This window comes from Perognathus longimembris, chromosome 7 (genome assembly GCF_023159225.1).
Source record: "Perognathus longimembris pacificus isolate PPM17 chromosome 7, ASM2315922v1, whole genome shotgun sequence".
In the NCBI taxonomy this organism is placed as follows: domain Eukaryota; kingdom Metazoa; phylum Chordata; class Mammalia; order Rodentia; family Heteromyidae; genus Perognathus; species Perognathus longimembris.
In genome coordinates this window covers 23,445,517-23,471,232 of record NC_063167.1, presented here as the reverse complement: position 1 = coordinate 23,471,232, position 25,716 = coordinate 23,445,517, and the positions used below count along the sequence as shown (strand labels likewise).

General features: G+C 45.3%; 1 protein-coding gene across 1 annotated transcript in view; it reads left to right on the top strand.

Moving 5' to 3' along the window:
- Positions 1 to 25,716, top strand: part of Grik3 (glutamate ionotropic receptor kainate type subunit 3) — a 210,664-nt gene that overhangs the window by 122,303 nt on the left and 62,645 nt on the right. Inside the window, exons 2-3 of the mRNA XM_048350918.1 lie at positions 8,770 to 8,946; positions 20,459 to 20,716. Of these exons, the coding sequence (XP_048206875.1) occupies positions 8,770 to 8,946; positions 20,459 to 20,716 (435 nt within the window). The remainder of the gene's footprint in view (positions 1 to 8,769; positions 8,947 to 20,458; positions 20,717 to 25,716) is intronic.

The following is a 25,716-nucleotide window of genomic DNA, read 5'->3' as shown; positions in this document are numbered from 1 at the left end:
ACCTGGAAGCTGGCTGGAGTCTTCTGGGACAACACACAGTTATTTGCTATCTCTTTAAAATATTTACTTGCTTTTTTTCTCTTTTTATTTTTTGAATAGACTTAATTTTCGGAACAGTTTTAGGCCCACAGAAAATCTGAGCAAAAGGTATAGAAATTTCCTACATACACCCTGACCCCCAGACACACAATGCCTCTTCCACTGCCAGTACCCCAAACCAGTGTGGTGTATTTGTTACAGATGACACGCCATTATCTCCACTCTGTAATTTACATTGGAGTTCACTCTTGGTGCATCCATTCTATGGGCTTTGACAAATGTATAATGACATTGGTTGGCCATCCCTGGTCCCAAATTCCTCTGCACTTCCACCTGTTCATCTCAGCTTTCTCCATCCCCACACGCCCACAGTGTTGCCTTTCCCAGAATGTTGGAATATACAGTGTGTACCATTTTCAGGTTGGCTTCTTTGAAGTAGTCCTATGCATTTGTGTTTTCTTCACATCTTTTTATGGCTTGATAGGTCTTTTAAGTATGGAGTAATATCGCATTGTGGATGTATCTGTTTATCTTGTATGCTTCCAAGTTTTGGCAATTATGAATGGAATTGTTATAAACATGTATGTGTAGTTCTTTAAAAAACTTTTAAAGAAATGTTTACAACCCCACTGTATAAATTCTAAAGACTATAGTTGCTGGGTTATACAATAAGAATATTTAAATTTATAAGAAACTATGACAAAAGGCCAAAGTCACCTTGCTATTTGCATTCCCCTAGTAATGGATTGGAGATCCTATTGCTCCATTTTCTCATCAGCAATTGGTATTTTCAGTGTTCTGGACTTTTGGCCATTCCAATGGGTATGCAAGTGTATCTCATTGTGCTTTAATCTGCATTACCTTGGTGACATGGGATGTGGAATGCCTTTTTAAATGCCATTATCCATCTGCATGTTTTCCTTGATGAGGTATCTGTTAAGGTCTTTGGCCTATTTTCTAAGCAGATTGTTTGCTTTCTTATTGCTGAGTTTGAAGAGTTCATTTTATATTCTTTTCTTTTTTATTGTTATTAAGGTGTGTGTGTTCTGAGGAGTTACCGTTTTGTATCTTTTTATATTTTGGTTAATAGTCCTTTATCAGATAAGTCCCAGTCTATGTCTTGTCTTTTTGTTCTTTTAAATGTCTTTTAAAGAGCAGAAAAAAATTAATTTTGATGAAGTCCCGCTTATCAATTTTTTTCATGGAACATGCCCTTTGATATTATATCTAAAAAGTCATTGCCCAAACCTAAGGCCCAGATTTTCTTCTATATTATCTTCTTGGACTCCATAGTTTTATGCATATATATGATCCACTTCCTGTTTGTTTTTGTGGACGGTGTAAGGTACCTGTCTAGATGACTTTTCTTTCTTTTGCATGGAGATGTCCAGTGGTTCTAACACCATTTGTTGAAAGGTCAGTTTTTCTCCATTGCCACTGCTCTTATGGTGAAGTTCAGCTGATTATACTTCTGCAAGTACAAAAGTAGCAAAAGTGGCATCCTTTCCTGTTGCTAGTCCTTGAGAAAAAGCTGTCAGTACTGCTGAATGTTTCTATATATCTGTTTGTGTGTGTATGTGGATTTTTCATATTTTTATCATATTGAAGTAATTTCCATCTATTCCTAGTTTTCTAGGTGTTTTTTAAATCAGAAAAGGGCATTGAATCTTTCAAATGTTTTGTTGTTTTTTTTCCTGCATTGATTGAGATGACTATGGTGGTGGGAAGTTATTTCTTCCTCTTGTCAGTGTGGTATAGTTTTAAGATCTTGACTTATTCTTGCATTCCAGGAATAAATCCTGTTGGATTCTTCATTTACTTTTTTTTTTTTGGCCAGTCCTAGGTCTTGGACTCAGGGTCTGAGCACCATCCCTGGCTTCTTCCCGCTCAAGGCTAGCACTCTGCCACCTGAGCCACAGTGCCCCTTCTGGCCGTTTTCCATATATGTGGTGCTGGGGAATCGAACCAAGAGCTTCATGTGTAGGAGGCAAGCGCTCTTGCCACTAGGCCATGTTCCCAGCCCTCTTCATTTACTTTTAACCCATGAGTGTCTTTGTATTTAAAATAAGTCACTTAGAGACAATATATACTTGTGCCTTTTTTATTATTCTTTCTGAAAATGTGTGTGTGTGTGTGTGTGTGTGTGTGTGTGTGTGTGTGTGTGTGTGTACCAGTCCTGGGGCTTGAACTAAGGGTTTTCCTCTTAGTGGTAAAGGTTAGTGTTTTACCACATAAGCCATGGCTCTACTTCCAACTTTTTTTGCTAGGTAATTGGAAATAAGAGTCTCATGGACTTTCCTGTCTGTGCTTGCTTTAAATCATGACTCTCAGAACTCAGCCTTTTGAATTTCTAGGATTACAGGTGTGAGACACCACCGCCCAGAAATATCTGTCTTTTAATTGTTGCATTTAGTCCACCGATGTTTAAAATTAAAATAGATGTAGTTGAATTAATAGCTACCATAGCTGCTGCAGTTTCCTATTTGTTTTCTCGACTCTTTGTTCCCATTTTGATCTTCAAATCTTTCTCACCTTTTGTGGTTTTGATTGAGAATATGTTGATCCAATTTTCTCCCCTAATTGGCAAATCAGTTGTGCCTGTTTATTTTTAGTAGTTGTCCTAGAGTGTGCAAGGTACTTTTACAACTAATCTGAGCCATCTTTTAGGTCACATATACCACTAATAATGCAAGTTCCTGACATTAACAACTTCTCCCTTCTATCCTGTATTAGTGCTGTCATTTATCTGCTTGTGCATAAACACACACAAGTGTATATATAGGTGTACATAGTTAGTCATCGATTTAGTCAATGAAGAACAGGAAAAGTGTATTTTTAAAATTTTATCTTCACTCATTCTCCATTTTTTGTTTCTTTCTTTAAAAGTAGATTCATGATTCTAACCTACATTGATTGTTTTCCTTCTTTCTGAAACACACACACACACACACACACACACACACACACACACACTTTCTGCAAGACAGATCTATCAGTAATAAATTCCCTCAATTTTTGTTTGTCTGAGAAAGCCTTTTTTCCTTCTCACATTTGCAGGATAATTTCTCAAGACACAGAATTCTAGGTTGAAGGGCTTCCTCCCTCCCCATCAACACTTTGAATTTCACTCTAGTTTGTATTTCTGAGAAATCAGGTATCATTCTCATCTTTTCTTCCCCAACAGGCAAGATATACTTTTTCTCTGGCATCTCTCAGGAATTGTTCTAGCTTTGATTTTCTGTTGGAGAATGATAGGCCAAGGAATGATTTTTTTTTTTTTAACATCTATTATACTTGTTATTTCTAAGCATCTAAGCATGCTAGATCCATGGTTTTGTGTCTGATTTTAGTTTGGGGAAAATTCTCAGTAATTATTATTTCACATATTTCTTCTGGATGTGTCTCACATTATTCCTTCTGATATTCTCATTTCCTATTTACACAACTTTTGTAGTTATCCAAAATTCCTTCAGATTCCAGTTTTTTGCATCTCTCTCTCTCTCTCTCTCTCTCTCTCTCTCTCTCTCTCTCTCTCTCTGTCTGTCTTGTTTCCTTCCATCTTTGTTCTTTGCTTCTCAGTTTTAGAGGTTTCTATTGTAATTTAAAACTTTTCTGTGTGTATACTGGGACTGAGGCTTAATTAGACTCAGGGCATCAAGTTCGTGCTTTTCACTCAAGGCTGGTGCTCCACCAGACACATGATGGTGGTTAATTGGAGATAAGCATTTCACATATGTTTGTGCCTGGGCTGGCTTTGAGCTAGGATGCTCAGACCTTAGACATCTGAGTAGTTAGGATTACAGGTGTGAGTGAGTCACCAGTGCCTGCCTAGAAATCAAGTTTCCTTTTTTAGATCATTGGAGGCATTAGAAGCCCATCAGAGTCCATCAAAAGCATTTCTGTTGTCATGCTTTTAAATCTCTAGCATTTCTTTTTTGTTTCTCTTTCTTGGGGGTTCCATCTCTTTGCTTATCTTGCTTGTTGGTCTTTGCACATTGTCCACTTTATCCTTTAGGGCCCCCTATATCAATCACAGTTGTTTTGAATTCCCAGCCAAATGATTCTAGCATCCCTGTTTCTAGCATACCTGTTTCTGTTGCTTGCTCTGTCTCTTCAAAGTGCTTTTTTGTTGTTGTTGTTTTAGTTTGCCCTATAATCTTCTTGATAGCTAGACATAATGTACTATGCCAAAGGAACTCCTATAAATAGTTTCTTGGGGTATTTTTTATTTTGGTGTATTGAGTGGGGGGGGTGCATGTGTTTGTGTGTGTGTGTGTGCTGGTCTCGGGGCTTGAACTCAAATACCTGGGAGCTTTCCCTTAGCCTTTCACTCAAGGCTGGCATTCTGCCCCTTGAGCCACAGCTTCACATTACTTTTGCTGGTTAATTGGAGATAAGAGTTTCATGAACTTAGCTGCCCAGCCTGGCTTCAAACTACTACCCTCAGTTCTCAGCCTCCTGAGTAGCTAGGATTTATAGATATGAGTTGCTGGCACTGGGCAGTGAGTTGGGGGTCTTTGAGTTGGGGTGGGCAGTGTTCTCACCTGATGTGACTGGGATTTTACCCCTTAGTGAGCCTGTGTTTCAGGACTGTGAACGTCACAAGCTTTCTCCACCGGCCTTTAGGTAGGGCAGGATGGTCAGAGTTGACTGGCATTGGCTATTTCCCTTCCATGAGGTTAAGGATGCTCTTGATAAACCCCCAACAGCCTAAGCTCTGGTTGAGCAGTTTCACACAAAAGGCAAGCTTTGTGCAAAAACAGAACTCTCCGGCTTAGTTGGAAATGCTTCCTTTTCCCTTGTCACTGCCAAGGAACCTGGGGAGTTTTCCCCAATATCACCTTAAGAGCCTGCTAGAGCTCCATGGAGTGAACTCAGAAGTGTAGGGCCTGATGAGTGGGGTTCCCTGGAGGTTTTGCCTCTTAGACTTGTCTACACAGATCCCCCAGTAACTTGTCAACTTGGGTTTTCCTACTGGTTCTTTCAGAGGATTCTGCTGGTGGGCTCTACCCCTATAAGTTATTATAGGGGTTATTATTTGGTTATTATCTAGCTCTCTAATTTAGGGAGTCATAGCCCATCCAGTGTCTCATTTGTCTTATGGATCCAAGAAGAGTTGTTGGCTTTTCAGTTAGATGGAATGCCGACCTTTAAGCTTCCTACTTGCCCGAAACTAAAAGCCACATTAAAAAAAAAACAAAAAAAAAACCAAACACCTCTCGGTGGCATATGGATAAATGAAATGTGGTACATTTATTCAGAGTGATACTTTTCAGCCATAATTAGGAAGAAGGAGCTGGTAGATGTCACACACCAAGAAGCCTCTAGCTGGCTAAACCCAAAGGCCAGCTACAGAACACACACCACATGATTCCATTCATGTGAAATGGTGGGAAAGACAACTCCCAGGAGACAGGAAGTAAATTAGTGGTTTCCAGGGCCAAAGGTAAAGATGGTGATGGACCAGAAATTGCCACAAAGGATCTGATTGGATGATAGAGAAGTTCTAAAGTGGAATTGCAGTGGTACCCGCATGACATGGTAGTTTACGGAAGAAAACTAAAACACTCTATACAGAACACTGGCTAATTTTGCAGGCTGTAAATAATACCTCAGTGAAGTTGGTTTCTGTGAAGAATAAAGGTTTTCTTGGGGTGGGGGGCGAGGGGGGGAGGGACCAGAAAGTCACTAAGAACAAAATAAGCAATATCTTCTTCTATTCTTGTGATAATGACTTGAATTCTTCCCCCTCATCTCCCTCCTTTCTCTTCTAAGATGGAGTAATACATTTCTTGTAAACCTTTCAGTAAGTTTTTTTTTTTTAATGTGTCAAAAATATCCCAAATCCGCATGTTTGTTTGTGCTGGGGTTTGAACTCAAGGTCTCATACTTGGTAGGCAGGCACTCTACCTTCCTCTTTTTACAGGGATGGTGGGGAGGATGCACTTCTAGATCTTTTTGTTTTCGTTGTTTTTTGGAGTTCTTGTGCAAAGTTTGGTCTTGGACTGTGAATCTGCTATTTCTGCCTGCAGATTAGCTGGGATTACAGATGCCCATGACTATACTTGGCTTGTTGGATGAGGCAGGGTCATGCTTTCTTTTTTGCTTGGGTTGGCCTTGAACCATTACCCCTCCTGATCTCTTCCTCTCAAATATCTAGAATCGCATGCTTGTGTGCCACCACACCCAGCTGAAGTTTTGCTATTACATGGGTATACTTCCATGTATTACGTCTCCCATTAGCATTCATAGCATTACTCCCAGTATGACCTGGGTCAAAGACTTGAGCCATGTTTTTGATAAATTTCAAGTAGACCTTTGAAAAGCAACATCTACCAGTTTCCCCTCCTACCAACAGTGAAGCAGGTATCCATTGCTAAGCATTTTTGGGAGAGCCAAGTGTTATAGTGTATCTTATATTTGCCCCAGTCACATGAGCAAAAGCCGGTATCTCACTGTTGATTTAACCAGAGCTTAGTTATCAAGGCAGCTGCTCCTACCCTCATTCTGTAATAACCTATTGGAATATTTCCTTGAAATGGCCGTGGTTGCCCTTTACCCATTTTTATATTGGAATATCTGTCTCTTTTGTTGTTGAGTTTTAAGTGCTTTTATAAAATAAGAACATCAACCTTTATATTGCCACATATAGTGCAAATACTTTAGCCCCAGCTTGTTGCTTGCTATTTAAGGATAGCAGTTAAATGCCTAGAAGTTTTATGTGATGTCTATGGAGTTCAGTCATTTTCCTATGGTGTCCGGCTACATTGCATTGCTAAGCTTAGAAATGCCTCTTCTCCCCTATTAGCATATTATATTCACCTATGTTTTTTCTTTCAGGTAGTTTTAGAGTATTCTCTAACCCTTTTTCTCCTTATTATCTTGCTATTTAATTTGTTGTCCATCAGGAGTTTATTTTGATGCATAGATTAAGATTGGAGTCTCACTTAAATTTCTCCCAAATAATTGAGTAATTGTCAGAACACAATTAATGAATAATTCATCCTTTACTTGCTGGGGGAACCGGCACCTCTATCAAGTGACTTGTGAATACTTATCTCTACTTGAGTCTCCTTCTAAGGGCTTTTTATCTCATTCCATTGATCTGTCTCGTGTTTTTATGTGCTGTTACAACATGTTTTTAATTATTTGGCTTAATGATGTATTTTCACATCTGGTAATACAAATCACCTTTCATCATTCCTTAAAGACATGTTTTAGTGACTGTCATAGGTCTTAGTCTTCTAGATGCATTTTAGAGTCATTTTGTCAAGTGAAAGAAAAACCCTTCCCATGATACTGATTAGGATTGATTTAAACTGAAAATTTACTTTGGAGCCAGCTGCAGTGGCAAATGCCTGTAGTCTCAGCACTCAGGAGTTTGAGGCAGGAGGATCATAAGCTGGACTGCATAGTAATGAGCAAACCATTATGAACCATAATGAACCAAAACATTACTTTGAAGAGAATTGATGCCTTGAATCTTACATACCTGGAACAGGACATATCTCCCTGTGTAAAGCTGTGTTTATATTGCTTAAGGTGTTTTTATTTGCTTAGGCTTTGGGGGACTTTTTGGTACTGGAGCTTGAACTCAAAGCCAGGGTTCTGTCCCTTAGCTTTTTTGCTCAAGGCTACCACTTGAACCACGGCTCCTCTTTCAGCTTTTTGCTAGTTAATTGGAGTTAAGGTTCTCACAGACTTTCCTTCCCCAACTGGCTTCAAACCATGGTTTTTAGGTCTCAGCCTCCTGCATTGTTAGGATTATAGGCATAAGCCACCAGTGCTCAGCTAGTTTTGGCATTTTTAAGGAACTAGAATTATGTATTTCTTACTTGATTTATTATTTACTGTGTTTTTTAACTGATATAATAAAGGAAATCTCTTTATCATTAAGTTTTCATACTGGCTGTTCTGACCCAAAGGTACTATTAATTTGTGCTAACTGGTCGTTTAATTTAACTCTCCTACCAGCACTTACTTGTAGTCATGATTAGGGATTATTTTATATGTTTTTATATGTTATTATAAATGTCAGGGGGATATTTTTATCATCTGCAAATAAGAACTTAATCTTTTCCAAAAGTTGTGCCTCTGAATTAATTTTCTGTCTTGCTTTGTTGGCTAATGGTGCCATGTGAATCTTTACCCATACCTAAGCCCCAACCCCCTGAACCAGAGAATTAGTGAGTATGATATTAAGAGCTGACATGCTAAAGGTGCTTCAAGAAGTGTCTTTCCTCATGTTTTTTTTATTAAGCATTCTTATGAGCAATAGATAATGGGTTTTTATCAAATGCATTTCTGCATTTTGTGAGATGATCATATTTTTTCCTCCTTTGAACTATTGATGTGGTGAATGATATTCATAGATTTCTTTATATTGAACCAGGCTTCCATTCCTGGAATAAAACTGCATGTGGTCATGGTATGTTATCCTTGTAACATTCTGGTTGCTTCTACTTGCCAGAAGTCTATTGAGAATTTCCATAGAGGAATTAATAAATTGGTAATCTTATTTTGGTCCTGTCAGGCTCTATTATGGGGAATTTTCTAGTTGGGTGAAATGAACTAGGAAGATTTTCATATTTCATAACGCCCCAGCAAAATTTCTATATATGGCAATTATCTGAGTTCTTGCTGAACACCGGGGGAAGAGGAATTTGAACCAAGTCTCTGCTTGCGCCTCATCCCTTCTCCCTGACACTCAACCCTGGCCTTCTCTCACAGGAGGAATCTTTGAGTATGCGGATGGCCCCAACGCCCAGGTCATGAATGCCGAGGAACATGCCTTTCGATTTTCTGCCAACATCATCAACAGGAACAGGACTCTGCTGCCCAACACAACCTTGACATATGACATTCAGCGGATTCACTTCCATGACAGCTTCGAGGCCACCAAGAAGGGTGAGTGTGCTGTATCTGACTCTGCTTCTGGCTCAGGGGAGGAATGGGGTTGCGTTTGCTGACCAAGGCCTTATGAACAGGCTAGAGCTCTGGGAAGGTGTGGGGCTTGGAGCTTTTTCCACCGAATCTGGGCACCTGCCTCATTCCCAGTACAGCCCAGGCTGTGTCTGTCCTCCAGGAGCCCGTGGGGAGTCTGGAGCTGGAGCAGGCATCTGTCAAGAATTCCTAGACTGAAAGGGAAAGAGGGAGAGGTGGTGGTGGGTGGCTGGTGAGCAGAGGAGATTTGCAAAGATGAGAGGAGGAAATGGGGGGCGGGGGGGATTTGACGATTGCTGAGCGGAAGCATTGAGCCCTCAGCTTAGGTTTCCTACATCTCTGGACCAAAGTGGACAATTTCATACTTGGTTTCTCTTTTGTATTGCTTTTATTTCATTTTTTGTATCTGCAAGTAATAATGCAGGCTGTTTATGGGGTCCAATGGGATGTTTTGCTACATTGTATTCTTTGTAAAACATTCAAATCAGAGTAACTGACATATCCATCTCTTCAAGTATTCCTCATTTCTTTCTGGTGAAAACATTTAAAATCCTCTCTCTTAGCTTTTTCGAAGTCTACAGTATGTTATTATTAGCTGGAGTAGCCTTTCTCTGAAAACTGGGCTCATCTTTCATTGGAACCTTACCCAGAATGTCAATATGTGGTTGTATATAAGACAGATCAGATCATGTTTAAGTTCAGATACATGCCATCTCCCTGCGGTGGGAGACTTAACAACAAAGCTGCTTCAGTGCCTGTAACTTAACTCCAGAGGCTATGGATAAGCCCGAAGCCTGCTATTGGCCTCAGTTTGTTCTGGCTACATAATAGTAACGGGGGAAAAATATCATCTGTAAAAATAAATTGCAGCAAATCCAACTTAGCACTTTTCCTGAATTTTAAAAATAAAATAGCCAGGCACTAGTGAATCACACCTGTAATCCTGGCTACTCAGGAAGCTGCGATCTGAGGATCAGTGTTCAAAGACAGCCCAGGCTGGAAAGTCTTACCTTCAGTTGCACAGTGCAAAGCCAGATGTGGAAGTGTAGCCCAAATGGTGGAGTGTCAGCCTTGAGGGGAGAAAGCTAAAGGACAGCACCCAGGCCCTGAGTTCAAGTGTTAGGCCGTTATTGGCACAACACACACACACACACACACACACACAACACATTTAGCCCTTTTTTCCTACTTAGTGGACACATTTAAGATGAAGTAAAAGCGAAGTAATCAAACAAATGTAAAAAAAGGAAAAACATTGGGACTCAACCATTCCTGAATGAGCTGGCAATGTCCAGGGTGAGCTCAGCACACCTGAGTACACAAGTGTGCTTTTTTGTCACCTTTTTAAAGAAAAGTTCACACATGCAGCATTGGTCCTTCGACTGTGTGTACCGAGTTCGTGTTCTCCCTATCTGTGGATTCCACAAACCATAGATCTAAGATATTCAGAAGAAAAAAAATCAATCACATCTGTGCTACCCATAAACAGCCCTTTTCATGTCGTTTTTTTTCCTAAATGATGATCGTAGCACCTATTTACATAGCGTTTCCATTGTGTTTTGTGAGCAGTCTGGAGAGGGTTTAAATTATAGGAGGGTGTACGGCAAGCTCGCACCAACACCACGCTGCTTTATGGACGGGAACTGAACATCTGCAGAGTCTGCTGTCTGCAGGGGGTCCCGGAGCCAATTCCCCGCAGACCCAGAGGGAGACTGCATATCTGAACTATGTTTTCACATCTATATTTAATGCAAATTCAAACTTAAAAAGGCTTCGACGACTCTGGAAATAGCTTCTGCACCACCCTAGATTTCCATGTAACTCTCTTTAAAATGCTCAAGCCTAAGGAATCTCATTTCCAAAACAACGAGGTCATCTTTCCTGTGATATGGCATCACAGCCTTTGCTTTTCTCTTTTGAAGACACCATCACAAATTGTAGTGAAATAATTGCATATCTCATGTCATCCCCTTCTGCCCTTACACTACTGAAAAAAAAAAAAAAAGACTCCCTCTTGGACGGTTGATATATTCCTTTGGCATGTAAAGGACTGGTATACAATAGTTGCTTGATGAAATAATTCTTAGTTGACTCAAGGAAAAGTATGAGTTCAGGACATGGGAGCCTGAGTGTTGTCCAGTGCTCCTCTCAGTGGAGCTCAGGGGACAGGGTTATCCATGCATCCTGGGCGGTCTGAGACCCATCCACGGGAGATGCCTGGCTTTCTAAGATGCTTGGCTCCAGAATTATAGTCAAAAACAGTTTGTGACGGGCCAGGACCCTTGGACCTCCTGGGGTCCCGGGTGCAGGCCTGCCAGAGTGATGCCTACTGCTGGCTTGGCTTTTCTGTGCCCCACTGTGATTGAGAAGCTTGTTCCAGAAAGGCAGCAGAGCCTTGTGTGAAGCCAGAATGCCTGGACCTTCATCCTAGTAATTCTGATACCAGTTGTGTGATCTTGGACCAAATAACTTGAGCCTTGCTTTCCTAATCTACACAATTGTGCACCTCTGTAATGTGCTCCGTAGTCATCAGGGCTTGGTTTTCAAATCACTTGGCTTCCTTGCCCTCCACATGCTGGGCCATGAAGTCAGGACCTGACTCCTATACTAGCTCCATCTCACCCAGCTGCTCCTTTCTTACCTGGTGTGTGTGAGATCAGAGACTCCCTGAGGCTGAGACGTTACTGCTAGCATTAATAAATCTCACCTTACCCTGGGTGAGTGGAGAGTGGTCCTTTACCCATCAGCCCTCTGCCTGCACTGGTGTGCCTCCCCTCTGCCTATAACTTTTTGTTTTCTTCCCAGCATGCCTGGTGTCCACCTCTGCACAGGGGACTACCACCACCCTGCTGGGAGTTCATGCCGCTTGCTGTCCTCTGCCCAGCCATATCCAGTGAGAAAGTAATGAAATCCAACCCAAACTGCTCAGTAGAAAGGTCAGGGATACAGGACAAATGCCTGGAGTTGGAACAAAGACACCCAAGTGCATACAGCCAACCCAAAGGCCTAGGCTGGGACTTCCGTCCAAGTTCTCTGAAAAAGAAAAATCACCCAAATAATATGATGTCACATGTGGAATTCCACCCAGGGGCTTCCCCCAGCCAGGAGGGGAGTCCAGAGCCGTTTCACAACCTTTCCAGAGGTGTGGCCCCCAGAAACTTTTGGTCCCACCTGTATCGAATTGCCAGTTTTTCTGTTTCGTTTTTTCGCCAGTGAGGGCCTGAGCACTGTCCCTGGCTTCTTTTTGCTCAAGGCTAGCACTCTACCACTTGAGCCACAGCGCCACTTCTGGCTTTTTCTATTTATATGGTGCCGAGGAATCAAACCCAAGGCTTTATGTATACAAGGTGAGCACTTTACCATTAGGCCATAATCTCAGCCCCACTGCTAGGTTTTCTAAAGCAGACCTGAGACAGAAACCCTCTGTGATCCAGTAACACAGCCCTTCCTTACCCTGTACCAGATCACAGGGCTTACTTACATACAGCCTTGGTGGTGTGTCCCATCTCAGGTCCTGTGATGCCTGCCCAGTCCAAACCCCAACCTTGGCTTTCAATCCCTTAGCCTTTGGGTCTGGGTTCTAGCCATACCTCCCACCTCAGGGCTTCTGAATGCAGGGTTCCCTCTGCAATTTCATCACACCTTCCTCCTCTCTGACTCTACCTACTCATTCTTTCTTCTTCCCATAAAACCCCCAAGATGAGGTCAGACTTCCCTGCTTTATTTCTTTGTAGCATGGACTTCGCAGTGCTGACTCGTGTGTGTGTGTGTGTGTGTGTGTGTGTATGTGTGTGCGTGTGCATGTGTGATTATTGTCCAGACCCTATTACATTCTCACTGCTCCACTGTCGAACTTAGTATAGGCCTGTACACAGGAGATACAAAATCAACTCTGACAGTTCGATCTGATACACAAATGAGAGAAAGAATGAATGTGTGTCGAACTCACTTAACAAAAAAATATCTTCTTGCGATTGACATGGGAAATGAGCCTTTTCCAACTACAGGTCAGGACCAAGAGGGTAGGAAGTGCACATTACATTCTGGAACAGCTAGAAAATGGCAACGCATCACACCCATGTGCTGGCACCAGCAGGAGGGTTTCCTGAAAGAGGAGAGAGCTGCATGATTCTCATACAAGACTGAAGGGGAGAAAAATCCAACTGGCAGAGTACCAGCCTTGAGGGAAAAAAAAAAAAAATATATATATATATATATATATATATATATATATATATTACCAGCACAAAAATAACAATGTATTTTATTTCTGTTGCACTTTCCAGTTGTCCTGTTTTGGGGTGATCATGTGAAGTGCTACTGTGAGCACCCTCACAGATGTCTTTTGTTGCACAAACACACTACAGGTGCAAGTGTGGGGTCAAAAAGCATGCATGTGTTCTGCCAGTTCTCCAACAAAATCACGCACAGTTTGCTCTCACCACAGGAGTACGTGAGGCCTGTTAGCTGCCCTACATCTTCTATAACATTGGGTAAAGTCTATTTTATTCTTAAAGTTTTGACTGTCCTGGTAGGTTCATAGAGCATGTGCTTCATTATAGTTGTTTTTCTTTTTCTTGTCAAGGCTTGAACTCAGGGCCTAGGTTCTATTCCTGAGTTGCTTTTGCTGAAGGCTAAGTGCTCTACCACTTAAGCCATAGCTCTGTCTCTGGCTTTTTGGTGGTTAATTGGAGAAAAGACTTTCAAGACCTTTCTTGCCTGGGCTGGCTTCAAACCAGGATCCTTAGATCTCAGCTTCCTGGAGTAGCTAGGGTTACAGGTGTGAGCCACCAGCACATCGTTTATGGTTTTACTTTGTATTTTCTTGATGATTCAAGGAGTACATTCTCATAGGATAAGACATTGTTTGAATATTTTCTTTCTTGGAGTGGTTTTTTTTTTTTTTTGGTCCTTCAAACACTTTTAAAATCAAGTTGCCATTTTCTTATTGATTTATAGGAATCTTTTACATATTCTGAATAAAACTCCCTTAAATTCTTAATTTTAAGAAGTCCAACATAATAATAGTTTGGTTGTCAGTTGATGTCTTTTGTGTGCTGTTTGAGAAGCATTCATCTTGAGCTATGAAGATATCCTCCCATGTTTTCTTCTAGGAGCTCTGTTACTTTGTCTTTCCAGTTAACCCTGTGATCTAGCTCAACTTGATTTTCTGTGTACGGTGGGGGATGAGGATTGAGATTTATTTTTTCCTGTGCAATGCTGGCATTATCTAACTGTTGGCAGTATCTATCAAAGGTTTTGCCTCTAAGGCAATATATTCCTGGCCTCCATCATGATAATCGCCGAAGGTTGGGGGTCAATCAAGGGTCTGTCAACAGAAGGATGGATAGATTGGAGTACAGTTATACAATGTAACTTGAGTCAATAATAAAACAGAACTACTGTCCCACACATGTGGACGAGCCCCCATAGACATCACTGTTGAAAAACAAGGAGGTACTTCCTGGGAAAGGCAAGAGGGGACCTTCTCAGTGGCTAGTAATGTGCTATACCTCACTCTAGGAAGTTCAGGAGCCATGAGTGTGTGATCTGTGAATGAAGTATGCAATTCACATGCTTAAGCCACTTCTTTGTATTGTATTCCAGCTCAATAAAAAGATAGGTGGCAGGCAACATCCTTCTGCCGTGAATGGAAACAGTCAGGCCTCACCGGCATTTCCTGTCAACTCACATGCCTTTCTGGACACCCTCCATCCCCTGGGGAGTCCCATGGTCCCTTGCTCATAATTTTCCCTTCTGACCTTTGATTTTTAAAAGCCATTTTCCTCCAGAGCACTGTTAAGGGTCTTCCAAGGGGGGTTGCATTAGAACTAATTCTGATTCGTTCAGTGACAATTTTCCCTTGGTGGAAGTGCCCCCCACCCCCTGTGCCCTCTTCTGGGTTAGCCATCTGGGGGACGCAGAGGAACAGAGCCTGGCACCACCTGCCCTGCCAGCTCTGGCTGAATTAGTCCATCCTCTGGTCTGAGGCCCGGGAGGCCTTTCCCCATCAAAAGGAACCTTCACTTATTGTCTTTATTTTGAAATGTTTGGTAGAAAATTAAAAGATGAGTGACTGCCAGGCAGCTTTCTGAGCCAGCATCCCAGAGCATCTGTGTTTTCTTCCAAGTCTGGCCAGAGAGGGCCTGGAATCGACCCAGCCCTCCCCAGGCTCCTCGGCCTTCACTTATTCTCCAGGCTGCTCAATTCCTTTTAAGACACAAATTGATTGGGATAATTTCTACTATAACTACAATTGCCATGGAAAGGGGGGGAAGTGGGGTGCATTCAGGCCGAGGACTCCTGCAATGACTGTGAACCATTGAGTTACTGTAAAATGACCAGAAAATGGATTCAAAATTGAAGCCACAAATAATGTAATTACTGCAGTGGGTGCTCAAGGCCGCCAGAAGCAGGGTTGGCTGCTGCCCTGGAAACATCTGGAGGAAAAGCTGCTGTTGCTGCTGTTCCTTCAACAACCCCTACCCTGAGCCTCAGGGGTTGCAATACTCTTCAAGGCTGACTGACCATGGAGAATAGAGGGGACAGGAAAATAGATGTGGAGAGAAAAGAAATAGATGGAGATCAGAACTAGTGTCTCACCTAGCGGTAAGCTCTAGTGACTGCCTCTCCAGTAGATGGGATGCCAGGATGGGCATGGTTGTCATATCACCACCACAGCCCCTACCATCCACATCAATATGTCAGCCCAATTGCTGTCATTCATCCACAGTGGTATTTCCCCTCCACCCTTATCACCAGCCCACCACCATCAACTCCACCACTGCTATGGCAGCAACATCCTTTTTATCTGTGGTGCCGCCAATGCCAGCATCTGCATCATGCTGTCACCATCATTGTCACATCTCCATTTTCACCAGTCCCAGCCACACCATCAGAATTTCCACCACTGACATGGCGTCTCTATCACTGGTCTCCCCCACAACACCAGGACCAATGTCCCGCTGACACCATGGTCTTCACAAGCAGCTCCTTCTTGTCCACACTTTTACCACTGTCTCCTCCCTACTGGCCTCATCCAGATCCATGTGATGGTGAGGGCATCTCTATCTACATCAATACCACCTGCCATCGTTACTGCACAGAATCATCTTCAATTCCTCCTGCATCCATACAGTCACCATCATCCTCTATCGCCTCGCAGTATAGTCTCCACCATTACAACCTCTACCACGGGTACCTTTATCCTTATCCTCACAGCTAATGTCAAGATCAATCACACCCTTCAAGGTCACTCTCGGAATCTTCTGCATCAGCATGCTTATGTGCTTGGTATACCCTCGCAGGATCATCAGCCCTTTCCTGAGTTGGGGAGAGCAGCTAAGTGTGAGCTGCATAAGGATGAGGGGGATGAGGTAGCTTTTGCCTGCCTGCTCCAAGGCCTGGAGCAAAGGGGGAAGTCCCAAGAGGTAGATTCTTGTAAGCAGTGGTGCAAAGAAGTAAGACAGACATTGGAGTCTAGCCATGTGCTGTGTTCCATCTGATCATTCCAGAAGGAAAGAGAGAATAGGGATGGGATATGATGAGGCAGAAACCAGGGTTGTCAGGGCACAGCTAGAAGGTTCAGACAGAAGGAGGGGGTTGAACATGAGAGAAACCTATAGTGTTTCTTTTTCAGGTATTCATGGCCTCAGGTGTGGACAAGAGGAAATATCCAAGACTAGGTCACTTTTACCATCTTCTGGTGTTGGGATCCGGCCCCTAGGCCTGCCGCCCATCCCCAAGCCCTGGGGGAATGCGGAAGCAAGCTGCCCTCTCTGGGTTCGCCTTTGCACCCAGCCCCCAACTCCAGCCAGCCCAGGCATCTCCCAACCTAGCCAGCCCCGGCGCCTACCAGCTCGGCGCGCTCGAGTGACGTTAGCTCTTGGGGGTCAGGTGATACCTTTCAGCCTATCGACATCCTGGCCAAACCCCTCCCCTCGGAATCATCTCCCATTGTCCTTGTCTCAATAAAGTTAGTTCGCTCTAAGAAGCTAACACCGAGGCATGTGTACGTCTGGCTTTGTCTATGGGCAAGGGCTTACATCCTCGGCCAGGCCACGTGCACGGCAGGTCGGCTTTGACTCCCCCGCTTCACTCTAGCTCATCTGTGGGTCAGACAACTAGGGGAGAGGGCGAGAAAGGGAGTGTGGAAAGAAAGAAGTAAGTACCCGAGCCGGGAGAGGCTAAAGAGCCCAACATTCTGGTATTTATTAATCTCCAAAGCACAGAGCCATGAACACTGTGACCTCTTTCCTTAGGGACTTCCTAAGGTGACAGGGTGGTGGTGACCAGGAGCAGATACTGAAATACCAGTACATGAATATCATTAATAAGCTGTGAGTTACAGGTCCCCACATGGACCCACTGGTGACTTGTCCTTGAATTCGTAGGCCAGTTTGACAATTGGCCCACAAATGCAGAGTTCTATTTTTGAAGTATTTACTCTCAGTGGGGATGATCTCAGTACATGCTTGTTCACACAGAAGACTACACAAGGTTTGGCTGAAGGTGGCGCAAGCAGGGACAAGACATTGCCTCCCTGACCTGGCCTCTAGTCCTAGAACTGTAGGAGCAGCAAGAGGACACCATCTGCTCTGCTGTGTGTTCTCTCCTGCACTTGGCTTTGACCACAAGGAACCCTGGGTCACCCAGCACATGCCCTGTGTGCTGGCTCAGCTGCTGGCTTGCCCCGCCATGTTCTGGCTAGCTGTCTCTAGGTTGTTGGTATCTATCACCCGAGCCAGCTTCTTGAGAGAAGTGCAAATTTCAGGAAAAGTAACTACTCTCAATGTACTCTGTGTTCAGGAAGTTGTGGGATTAGGAGAAGTTAACCAAGAGGAACAACACCGAAAAAACACCCAGTCTCAAGAGTTCTGTGCCTGGGTCTGTCCTCTGGAGGGAAGGCTGGGCTATTGGGGTCCATATTCCTAGGACTTAGGGGCGTCTAGAGGAAGAAGTGTGGAGGACACTTGAATAACAGAACCAGAATGTATATATGGAAGGCACAAGGTACCTGAGGTTAAAGGAAGAGCCATGAAAGAGAAGGGGCAGGCTGAGGGCTAGGGGCCACTTCTGCCCATGTCACTGTGTGCAAGAGAGGTCTCCATTCTCACCTGAGTTCCCAGGTCATGATGAAGACATATTTGACAAGGTGGGAGGAAAAGACAAGTTTTGTTTATCAATTTGTTAGCCTGACATGTCTAAATATTTAGCCTTATAGCACATGAGTGTCCATTTGTACTTTAGCTGTAAGCCCTGCAAATCTTAGGGGTGGGCCTCTGCCCAGGAGGTTACTCCCAGAGGGCCCAAGGGAGCTAGGGTACATCTGAATCACCAGTGTGCCCATCCTTAGATGCTGGGCCTGGCTTCCTGCCATGTTTATCCCACCTTCAGTGTGTGGAGGGGTAGCATTTCATGATCACAGGCCTGAAAGTTGAAGAGGCAGAAAACCCCAAACCTAAATGGATTAAGCAAAAATAGAATGCATATGTATGTGTGTACACACACACACACACACACACACACACACACATACACACATACACACACGGCACCGAAGCCTAGGCTTGCTCTTGATCAGGAACTCCTTTTTCTTTCCCTTCGTTGACTCTCTACTCACCTCCACACTCACTTCCACAGACAAGTGCCACTCCTTCTTAGTGAGTACCAGGTGGGTACTGCAACTCCACATCTCCCTTCCTCTCAGGATCAGTTAGAGGCAGAGTGCCCTTTCTCAGCCATAAGGTCTTGTGGCATCCCATTGGCTCTGACATGACCATCTCTAAACCAATATCTGGGAATCAGGCCAGGTCAGGGAGTGACTGACCTAGGTGTAAATCACATAATCTACCCCTCTGACTAGGCTCGAGAAAAGGGGGTGGAGATGAGGAAACTTAGACAGTCCAAGTCTAAGGCTCCTAGGGAGCCCCCCCACCTCCATAGAGGGCCCCATTTTACAGATTTCATTTGACACTCACTTATGTGGGACAATTCCAGACATACAGGAAGCACCCAGCTCCTGGCCTTGCCAAGAAGACAGAGATTCAGCATTCTTTCACTCATCACATGTTGATTGAGCACTGTAGACACAGCAATAAAAGGGATGAAGCCTTTGCCTCTAAGAGGCTTACCTTCTAGTGGGGAAAAAGAAGCCAACAAGAAAGGAAAGGAAAGGAGAAAGGGAGGGAGGGGGAGGGAAGAAAGGAAGGAAGGAAGGAAGGAAGGAAGGAAGGAAGGAAGGAAGGAAGGAAGGAAGGAAGGAAGGAAGGAAGGAGAAGGAGAAGGAGGAAGGCAGGAGCAGGATATGGGGTTTGGGGAGGGTAGTGGCACTGAGATTGCTATTACAAGCGGAGCAATGATGATATCTCTAATAAGCCCCACCGATACAGAGACCTAAGGGAGGGAGATAGTCATATTGGATATCTGAAGGAGGTTCATTCCAGCCAAAGAGTATGACAGGTGCAAAGGCCACGAGGCAGGAGTATGCTCTGTGTGTTTGGGCAACACCATTGAAATGGCTAGAGTGTTGCGATGGAGGGAGACAAGGATGAGACAACATGTACATGCTGGGAGCACAGGACTGCACCCCAGGGGAGAACTTTTGGCATGGACATGATGGTCACTTATGACAGCTGACCAAGTTGGAACAGTGTGGTAGTGGTGGTAGGGACAGAGATGGGGAGGGTCTGCCATGGAGACTTTGACTTCCCTACTGAGAAGGGAGCCCTTACAACAAAGGATTGACTTCCCCTCCCTGACAAGGAAAGGCTCACTCTAGCTGCCGAGGGTGGAGCAGACACTGAGATGGAAGGAGTGGGTCAGAAGCCACCGTAGCAAGTAATTATGGGGGCCTGGTGAGAGTGGTGAGGTGTGGCCAGGCTTCAGTACTTGTGGAGTCAGAAGTTACTGGCAGACTTCCCTGTGTGGTGTGGAGAGTAAGAGGAGCCTGGCTTGGGGCAGGAAAGCCTGGGGTGCGGGGACTTTCCTGAGATGCAGGAGGCCGGGAGGGAGAGAAGTATTTACACTTGAGACACATAGGTTGGAGCTGCACCTTCAGTGTCTAAATGGCCATGTTGAGAGAGGCGAGACGTTCAAATCAGGCTCTATGGAACAGGTCAGACTGGAGGTTGGAGTTAAAGAACCTTCAGCCAATAGATGCTTGATTTCTGGGGTTTGTGAGTTTTCTCTGAATACGACCGGCACAGAGCCAGGATGCTGCTCACGATGGCGTCCCACCACAGGTGACCATCACGTCTTTGCCATGAGTACTCTCTGAGGCAGGCGTTGTGCCCCTGCCTTGCATGTATCATCTCCTGCCACCGCCCTGTGGTCAAAGATTGTCGGTCCCCCATAATTCAGATCAGGAAATGAATTCAGAGGGGTCATCCATCATCTGTCCTCTGGGAGTTCCACCTGCCGTTTTCCCCATGTGTCTTCCCCTTGCTGATAGGTGCTGCCCTCCCTTCTCTTGCAGCCTGTGACCAGCTAGCCCTGGGTGTGGTGGCCATCTTTGGACCTTCCCAGGGCTCCTGCACCAATGCGGTCCAGTCCATCTGTAACGCTCTGGAGGTGCCCCACATCCAGCTGCGCTGGAAGCACCACCCACTGGACAACAAGGACACCTTCTACGTGAACCTCTACCCCGACTACGCCTCACTCAGCCATGCCATCCTCGACCTGGTCCAGTACCTCAAGTGGAGGTCGGCCACCGTGGTCTATGACGACAGCACAGGTGAGTGGCCAGGACCAGCCAGGATGGAGAGCGGTGAGGCGGGGCAGAGCCCCAGGGTCGGGCTCAGATGCTGGCCTTGCACTGCTGCTTCTGGGGAGAAAGGCTGTGAGTGACACCTGCACCCCAACATCAACAGTCACGGCAATGACCATTCACACCTGTGCACACCCGCCATTCACACACCTCACTCATCCCCTCCCAGTTCACCACGGTTAGCTCACCCCTCATTCCACGTGCTCACCTCCACTCCAGTTTAGGAGTGCTCAGATCTGCTTTTGCCTACATCCCCCGCCCCTGCTCCCTTCAGTGCCAGCATGCACCCCTGTCCTCATACCTTCCTGAACTTGTATACCACCTGCAGCAGATACCTCCACGCTCACCTTGCACATTCATGCTCAGCTTACATCTGGCGTGTCCTGGTGGGAAGTGCGTGCATGTGAAGGTAAACCCCCTGGGTGGAAATCCCTGCCCTCCCACCTGTGGGCCCTTCATTCTCTTCATAAACCGTAGGGAATAAAGGCAGTCCATGTGTGCATGTCCTGCTCTCTTAGCACTTGCTCAAGGTTGGCTTTTGAATCCTCCTCACACCTGCACCCAGCCCTCTCATTCCCCCCCCTCCCCCCGCATCTCTACCTGTACTCAGGCACTGGCTCCCTGGCAACACACATACACACATGAATGGAAACAAGGCCAGACCTGCAGAAGTAGGCTTGGGCCTCAGTCTCCCATTGATGTCTCTGAGCCACAGGCCCAAGGCTGGACCCTCTGGTGCAGTGGAACCTGCCCTGCACAGTCTGCCCACCATTCTTCTGCATGGGACCTGCCTGGCCCAGTCCTGCTTCCAAATCTAGCATGGGACTTGTCTTCTAGAAAACTCTTACTAGAGTGTGTTACCTCATTCCTCTCAAGTTCTAGGGCCCTGAGTGTGGGCCTGGAGCTGATATCCACTAACATATCCAGCAGCACATTGTAGGCCTTTCCTTTAGACCTCATCTATTGCTGGGAGCTGGGGAATGAATACCAAACCCGGCTCTTGGCACAGTCTGCATTGTCAGGGAGCACAGAGAAGCTCACATTGCTTTCTGTATGAAGCTACACACAGAGAGCGAAGGGCTGCTTGATAGAGCCTGTCATCAGGGAGAAGAGGGGACAGGAGGGCTGCTGCCAGCCTCCGCCTCATCCTTGGTCATGATCCCACGGTTTGCAGGGCAGGCCCAGAGCTGGACAGTTTTCCAGGGACAGATCGTGGTTAAGGCACTGGGAGGATGACTATGTGTCCACCACACACTAAGTACAGCAAGATGATCTCATTTAATTTCATCCATGTCACAGCAATTCTTAAGGAATGGCAAATTAGTAAATGAGGGAAATTAGTAAATTTAAAAGAAGGAAACTGAGGCTAAAGAAATCTCAAACATGCCCTTGCGCCCCACTGTTAACCCAGCTAACAGGCGTCAGAGTTGGCATGTGACTACAAGACTTAAGTCCAAAGCATGTACCGCTAGTTAGCATTGAGCTGGTTCTTCTTCTTTCTTTCTAAAGACTCAAGTCCCAAGATGTTTCCAAGCCCAGCCTCTTAAGAGAGTGACCTTGGCAAGTCACTTAACCCATCTAGCCTTGCTCTTCCCACACATCAGGCACGGCAGCATCCAGCCTCGGAAGAGCCCTCCAGCTCTCTCCGCCTGTGATTCAGTGTTGGCTCTTGATTATCTCCTAATGGGGAGTGGGAATAGTAACAAAGGAAACTCTCAGGAAATACACCAGAAACTTGTTTATTCTCCTCAGGCTTCTGGAGTTGCTGCGATACCAAAGCACCAGACAGGAGACCCTTGAATGCAGTCTGCCACCTCCAGCCCCGCCTCCCGCATGCTTAGGGCCCCTCGCACAAAGCCTCTGCCATGAGGGGCACTTGTGGGGCTCCCAGGCCCTCTAGTGCTTCTGTACCAGAACTTACCTTCCCATTTCTGCTTCCAGAACACGAGCTCTCAGTGGCGGCACCACAGGGCCTGGTCCAATGTAGATGTCTTCAAATTCTGCTTAAACTGAACTGGAATTAGATTGGATTGAATTGAATTGAAAAATCAAGTCAAATTAAACTCTAATTAAATAGTGTAGGAAAGAGTATAAGGACAAAGAAATGAAGATGTTGTTATTCCATTTTTTTTTAAGTTTTGAGTAGTTAATCACATTAGAGGAGAGTGAGCGTTTTTTTCTAGGCATCAGCTAAGAATCGGGTGACAGACATGGCCAGAACTGTATGTGTGCCGTGTAGAGAGAAAGCCCCACGGCCTTGGTTGGTGCTGAGCTGACTGACCAGAGGGAGACAGAGGGTCTTGAAGACAGGACAAGGAGAGTGGAGAGGGCATGACAGATGGAAGGAACATCCTGAGTGGAGGTGAGGAGTGTGTATAGCAGGTTTATGGTGACAACAGCCTGCCAAAGGGGAGAGGATTCAAGTAAGGTTTTTCAGCTCCTACTGGAGCTGTGCCACTGTGATGAGCACCATGCTAGTAGAACCTGTCAAAGTGGAAGCTAAGGTCTCCAAGCCTTCATCTCTGACTGCATGTCCTGTTACCTGATTCTCAGCTCTAATGGCCTGAAATTACCAGTGACCTCTGGCTGGGTGTCACTCTTCTATACCATGATTACTCAAAAAAGAAAAACAATCCAGATGGGATAACAGTGTCTTCATTCCTTCAACTTACTAGTGCTCCAGCCATTTTTCTTGCACTATTTAGAGTTTAATTCAATGCTTTTATTTTTACACACACACACACACACACACACACACACACATTTAAATAAAGGTAGGGCAGTCAATGAGAAAGGAAGCTCCAGTCAAAAAGACCATTGGTACTGGGGACTCAGGGTGGGATTCAAGCAATCACATAACCTTGAAACGATGCCCTAGAATCAGAACTGTCCAAGGGAAGGGGAATGGGGAAGTGAGAAGAGCACAATAGCATGCCCTGTCTGTATCTTCTTTGGGGATGGTGTCCCCAGAAGTTTGAGCTGTGTGACAGACAGCTCACCTTGACTCGCTCAAGCAGTAGTAGCTTCGTTATCTCACTGACCAGAAGTCTGGAGCTGGGTCTTTCAGGGCTGGTTTCACAGCTCCCCAAAGTTAGGCTGCTGTGTCAGTATGGCCACACCACCCTTCTTGGCTTTCTCCTCCAAGATACAATGGAGTTGCTGCACATCCAACCAACCATCATTCTTCACATGATGACACTCCCCACAGGCAGAAAAGACCTAGAAGCCAAAGAATTGGATGTGACTGCCACCTCTCCCTGGGGAGGAAAAACCTATCTCTGCCACTTCCAGAAGGTAGTCTCCTAGAGTTCCCTGGGCCCAGACACTGTCAAGTGTGCAAGGGATTGGCAAAGATTGGTTCCGGCCCCTCATGAATCACTTCTTGGGACACTGCCACCACATACAAGCTCACTTTACTCTGCATGCCAGTAGAGGGTGCCTCGATTAGCTCTTTCTACAAAGAGCTGTGTAACAAGCTACCCCAAACATTTAGTGCTTACAGTGATGAGCATTCATCTAGCTCCCAAGTCTGCAAGGTCAACGATATCCTGGGCCTGGCTAAGGTGATACTCCAACCTCATTCCCCTGCTTGCTGGTCTCTTTGGGCTGGCTTTGTCTGGGTGGTGGGCATCACCCTCACTTGGCTCTGCTTCTCCACCAGGCATGTTGCCATGACAGTGGCACAGGGGCAAGAGAACAACCCCAGGGTACAAGTCTATGTCAAGGGTCCACCCACCTCAAGCCTGCTAATATCCCACTGGCCAGAACGAGTCATAAGGCTGAGCTGGCTAGCGGGGCCTTCCTGAAAGGTGACATGGCAAAAGGCCTGCATTAGGAAGGGGTGACGCATTTGGGTCATCATTTCAATCTACTTCATTTTGGAGGCAACCAATGTTTGCCTTTTGAGCTAAGCAATGTCTCCACTGTCCTAACGTAATCTGCGCACCAAGACAAAACTCCTTGTGAAAGGAAGGGGGTTAGAAAACCCTTGGCGGAGAAAAGGAGCCAAAGACAGTTTCGTGGCCTGCTGTGGAATTATAGAAGGGTCTGTACTTCTGTGGTCCTCGGTTTCTTTATCTGTGACTTCATGATGCAGAACCCCATTCCCATGCCTTCTAGGATTGGGGAGATGGCTAAATAGGGTAACGAATGCAGAAGTGCTTCATAAGTGAAAAAGCGTGGTTCCGACAGCCATGATTCACTGCAGATATTTTGAGAGGGATTGATTAGAGAGGCAGCCAGGAAGGAGAGCTCATCTCAGGCAAACCAAAACAGCTTCGCCCTCTGCCGAGTCGGCTGAGAGGAGCCTGCAGTCTCCTCTGGGAATACACTGATGGGAAGGAGGGCTGACATTTGCTGCTGTTGGAGAATGTGGGTCACCGTGCATTCCACGGGGCGATGTGCTTGGCTGAAAAAAACCCCTAGTGGCCTCTGCTCCATCATCCAGCCTGTCCCTGTCCTCATGTTCTGGGTCTCCAAAGCCCACATGCCTACTGATGCTAAGCATGACTTTTAAAACCAAATGGGTAGGAACAGGCTGTGTACCATGGGACTCTCTGGGTAACAGGTGTGAAAGGTCGACCAAGAATTTCTGGATAGGTGGGGAGGTTGTGGGTTGGCATGTCTGATTGGGGATGACCTGTGGCCCCTCCCTCAGCCAAAGCCAACTGACACCTCCCCACCTCTATCCACCATCAAATCTGGTGTTAGGGCAGCCTAGGATCTGTTTGATCTTGATCACTCCAGAGTCCTGGGTCTGGGACTTGCCATGTGTTGGGTGTTCTTGATGTTCTAGCTTTGGTGAAGATGATTGAGGGTCTCTTTAGGAGGCAGAAGTTATAGGGGTGCATCTCAACCTCCCCAGCAGAATGGAATGACAAGTAGAGATTGCCTTCCTGAGGCTCAGCCCTGGGGACAGGGAGGAGAGCTAAAGGGTCTCAGGCTGTATAAAAGAAATTATTCTTAGA